This window comes from Entamoeba dispar, genomic scaffold, assembly GCF_000209125.1.
Source record: "Entamoeba dispar SAW760 scf_1105229458353 genomic scaffold, whole genome shotgun sequence".
In the NCBI taxonomy this organism is placed as follows: Eukaryota; Evosea; order Mastigamoebida; family Endamoebidae; genus Entamoeba; species Entamoeba dispar.
The window spans coordinates 1-4,954 of NW_001853150.1; the positions used below are offsets into that span (position 1 = coordinate 1).

The 4,954-nt window shown below is 25.8% G+C and overlaps 3 protein-coding genes across 3 annotated transcripts, besides 5 other annotated features; all 3 read left to right on the forward strand.

Moving 5' to 3' along the window:
* Positions 1-45: 45 nt before the first annotated feature.
* EDI_032140 (uncharacterized protein) lies at positions 46-666 on the forward strand (the record flags this gene model as incomplete). Its single annotated transcript, XM_001734512.1, has 1 exon — positions 46-666. The coding sequence occupies one exon, from the start codon at positions 46-48 to the stop codon at positions 664-666; it is 621 nt and encodes a 206-aa protein (XP_001734564.1).
* Positions 667-752: 86 nt separating this feature from the next.
* EDI_032150 (uncharacterized protein) lies at positions 753-1,145 on the forward strand (the record flags this gene model as incomplete). The annotated part of the gene is made up of 1 exon (XM_001734513.1): positions 753-1,145. The coding sequence occupies one exon, from the start codon at positions 753-755 to the stop codon at positions 1,143-1,145; it is 393 nt and encodes a 130-aa protein (XP_001734565.1).
* A 936-nt stretch (positions 1,146-2,081) lies between these two features.
* Positions 2,082-2,164: a sequence feature (AT_rich).
* A 4-nt stretch (positions 2,165-2,168) lies between these two features.
* Positions 2,169-2,255: a microsatellite.
* Positions 2,198-2,515, forward strand: EDI_032160 (uncharacterized protein; the record flags this gene model as incomplete). Its single annotated transcript, XM_001734514.1, has 1 exon — positions 2,198-2,515. The coding sequence occupies one exon, from the start codon at positions 2,198-2,200 to the stop codon at positions 2,513-2,515; it is 318 nt and encodes a 105-aa protein (XP_001734566.1).
* Positions 2,511-2,604: a microsatellite.
* A 332-nt stretch (positions 2,605-2,936) lies between these two features.
* Positions 2,937-2,993: a sequence feature (AT_rich).
* A 75-nt stretch (positions 2,994-3,068) lies between these two features.
* Positions 3,069-4,954: a repeat region.

Sequence of the window (4,954 nt, forward strand, 5' to 3'; positions counted from 1 at the left end):
AAGGAAAATTGAAATAAATAAGAAAAATGATGGGAAATATTTGTGATGGGATTGAAAAATAAAGATAGTACAATAAGTGAAAGAATAATAGGATGTTATTCAAATATATTAGATATTGCATCTGTGATCAGTATATGTATTGAATATTCAAGATATTCTACTATTTTCACAATGTATAGGTCATTAGGGAAAAAGACAATTGAAGCATTTCGCATTGTTTCACATAACATTCTCAAACATGGAATCACACCAACAAGTTTAATTGAAGAAAGCATGAAGAACAATATTGAAATGCTTATCACAAATGCAGAGCGATGTAATGCAGAAGGAGATGATAAAGAAATAATTAAGATAGTATTTAATAATACATATGGAATGACATTAATTGAAGCAGGAATTATTATTTGTAAAGACAAAACAATAGATGTGTTGAGAGATATTGGAGAGAAGAAAGAAGTTATTGAAGGATTAATAGAAATAATGAAAAGTCCAATCACAGAAGTTAAAGAAAGTGCAGCACGAGAAGTGATTAGAATGAAATATGGAGAACGAGGAATGAAAGAAGCTATATTTAATGTTTTAACATCAAAAGATTACAATAAAGAAGATGAAGAAATGTGTAATGAAGGAATTAAAGAATGTGATAAAGAAAGAAGTGGAAAATAGATAAAATAGTTAAAGCAGCATTCACAGTTAATAATAAGAAAATATTACGGAGATTAAATGAAAATGAAACAGCACGTGATGGGTTAATGACAATGGTTATTATCCAAAAAGGAGATGCATGGAATGAGATAGAAAGATGGATACGAAAAGGATTAGAACGAGAAAGTATTGAGAAAACAGTTAAAAAATTCACAAAAAAAATGTATGAAATGGATATAAAGAAAACAATGAATATTGGAGTTAAATATTTTGCAAGTTGTGGATTATATTGTTTAGTTCAACCAAACACACCATATGAAATCATTTATGAGTATGGAAGAATAATGATGAATGAAGCAAATCCAATCATTCAAAGAAATATGAGATGTATTGTTATGAAAGTGATTGAGAGTTGTTATGAAATGAAGAAAGACACCACAGAAATACGACAAATCATCGATAGAAAAACATGTGATATGGATAAAGTTATTGAACATTGAAATATAAAGAAGAAAGAACAATATTGATGATTAGAAGAAAGAAAGGAGAAATTAAAGAATGTTTTAGAAATCTTCAAAGCAGAAGTATCACATGTTTAAATGAAATAGACAAACAAAATCAAAATCAAAATGAAGAAGAAAGAAAAGGAAGAAGAAATAACTAAAATGTATGAATGAATTATGGAAGATCTCAAAGAAGTAAGTGAAACATTTGGATTAAGAGATATAACTAGAAATGAAGAATGTGTTGAAGTGATGAAGAGATGTAATGAAATAATGAAGAGAAGAAATGAATGTTATGAAGAATACAAGAAAGTGTATCGAGAAATAGTTGAAATAGAAATTTCAAATATACCAATAAAAGAAGTGAATTTTGTTGTAAAATCACAGAAGGAGTTTTATTAAGAAAGGTGTTAAGTGATTTAATCAAACAAAGCCAATCGAAATTAACAATGTACAAAACACTTCAAATGATTTCAAATGAACAACTAAACCAAACAATACAACAACATAACAAAGAATTAAAAAAAGGAATTATTACAACAAAAGAATGTGTTGTTTGTCATAAAGAAAAGGATGAATTAATCAATGTATTTGGATGTGGTCATAGTTATCATTCAACATGTTTAAAATCAACAGGAATATGTTTAGAATGTAATCATCATATGAAATAATTAGTTTTAATCAACAACGTGATTAGGTTGTTGTTGTTATATCATTTGAAATGATTATTTGACAATAAATCACATTATTTATTATTATCATTTCTTGTTATCTTTTTATTCATCATAAATCATTTCTTTTGATTAATTGATTGATTTTGATTAACAACATTCATTATGTTGAATGGTAAGTCATTTGACCACTCTAAAAAACAAGACCAATAAGAGATAATCAGAAAATGAAAGATGATAGTGAAAAGTGGATGTTTCATTCAAATTTTTTATTTATCATAACTTAAAAATAGAAAAATAAAAAAATCGAATAATTACTATTTTTAAAATAGATTTTTTTTAAATCTTAAAAATATTTTAAGTTGAAATAAAATAAAAATGGAAAATACAACAAGAAACAACAAATCAATAATGAAATTAGGATATAATGAAATAATGATAACATCAATGTACTTTAATGATATTAAAGATTTTATTAATTTAGAAATAGGAATTAAAAGATTTCAAGGAAATATTGAACGATTTCATTTTAATCCAATTCCTTTAAATGAATATTCAAGAAAATTATTTACTAATATTGAAACATTTCATACTTATAATGAAAATGATGAAATATTTAAAGATGGAAGATTATTTAAATATGTAATATGGTATGATATTAGTTATTCATTATATTTAAAAGAGAAAGAAGAATGAAATATATGTAAAAATATAGAATATACATAATATGATATAAATACATATTGAATAACATACAATATGAATTTCAAATAATATGATGTTATTGTTTTTATGAACGTTCATCATTAACATCATTTAATATACTATCATCATTTACATCATTTGGAATTGGTTGTTTTTATAAATGTAGATGTGTTGAAGAATTAAAACAAAATAAAACAATACCAATAGAGTGTTTTAATGAATATTAGAATATAAAATACCAATAATAAATGAGATGAATGATAAACAACCAATAAAAAAGTGTCTGATCTAATGGTGCAAAATAATCAACTTTGTTCTATTGATGTAAAATATTTTACTCATTTTTGTGATTTTTATTTATGTAATAATTTATTCACTTATTTTGTTCAATGTAAAATGAATTGCTATCAAGTAAAATATAAAATAAACAATAATATCATAGTAGAAATAATTAAATAATATATTAAATGAGAAATGAATAAAAATAAGAGAATAAAAAAAGAGGAGGGAGAACAAACAAGAGAGAAGTTAAAGATAAATAATTAAAAAATAGTTAATTAAGTATTAATAGAACTTGTGTCTATTGTTCCTGCCTCACCGGAGACTAATCCCACCCCTGAGTCTTCGTCTTGTAGTTCAACTACATATGTTTGGTTGTGATCTCCACAGTGTTCCATGACGTCCATCATATTCTTAATTACAAGGTTTTTAATTTCTTTAATGATGTCATTTTCGACTTTTAATTGTTTAATTAAGTTAATACTTTCGGCATTTACTAGCCCATTAATCCAAATTACTACTGCAATTATTTTGACATCCTTTAATTTCTCTATTTTCATTACCCTATTTTTTAATTCTTTGTACATATTTCTTTTCTTCCAATAGGCTCCATTAATATTATGATCTGCCACAATAGTCATATCAAATATTAGACCAGTTTTATTCTTTTTATCTAGTACATATATGTCTGGTCTTTTATGATATAGTCCATCACTTTTTGGCATTATTTGTTTGTTCCATATCATAGTGATGTCATTGTATTGGAACACTGTTTCATATGGGAGTTTCTTGTATTGTTTATTTAATGTGTATTTTCTTATTATCCCATATGATGATGCCAATATGGTCATGTTTCTCATTTGTGATTTTTTATGACAAATACAAGATAGTAGAATGTGTTCTACTGTGGCTATCTTGTCTTTACAAAGTGGGCAGTACTTCAATCTTTCATTTTTTAATATTTTATCTTTCCTGTACCCACTAAATATTACTCCATCTTGCATTTTGGTTAATTGGAGAAATGCATTTTTCTTTATATTGACGGACTTCCACGCATTGATTGTAGTAGTTTTATCTACAAATTTTGACTCGAACCATCTTCTAAAATGTCCACTTGTTTGATGGGACTTCCATTTTTTGATGTATTGGTCGGTCATTATTTTCTTTATTTTTAATACTACTTCTTTTTCTTTTTTATTTTCACTTCATTTATTATTTCTTCTATTTGAGTCTCTGCGATTTTATGACCTAGTGATTTTTTATTTCTATTCCATATTCATTTCTTTGAATACCATCTATCTAATATGTTATTTCCTATTTCACTTTCTCTTGTACAATAGTACATTACTGTTCTAATTAATTCATTAACATATTCGTCCCTTAGGCTTATTAATCCTTCACCCATTTCATTTATAGGGACATATAGACGGTCTTTGGAGTTACAACAATGTATTTTACCTTTCTTAAATATTTTCTTATCTCAAAACCCATTCTATCTAGGTCAGTTACCTTCCAATTTACTACTGATGCTGAATATCTGAAGATTGGTATTACTTCAGTATTAATTCTTGTAATATAACTTCTATTACTACATTCATCAGTATTTATTTCATCCATTTTCTTCATCATCTTTTCTTTGATGATTTTACAATTGAATGTATCATTAATTTCATCTGACTGCCATACTCCTAAATATTTATACAAGTCCTCTCCTTCAATTAATATGATGTTTTGCATTCAATCTGGTATTTTATTAATGTTCTTTAATATTATTCATGATTTCTTCTCATTTGTCTCCATCCCTATTCCACTTATTATTTGTTTAATCTCATTGTGGATTGTTCCCATTTCTTCATTACTTTGTGTCATTATTCTCAATTCATCTATATACAATGTATGGTTTGCTTTTGGGAACTTCTCTTCTATGATTTGAGAAATTATATTCATTTTGATGATGAAGAGTAGAAATGATAATGAATCACCTTGTAAAATTCCTCTCTTCAGTTTAATACATCCTAGATATTCATTATATTTATATCATATGAATATCTTCAATCTGTTCATCATACTTTCTACAATGTCTATGATGACACCCTCTACATTAAATTATTTTAGTGCTTCTATTACCCATTCATGATTTACTGATTCATA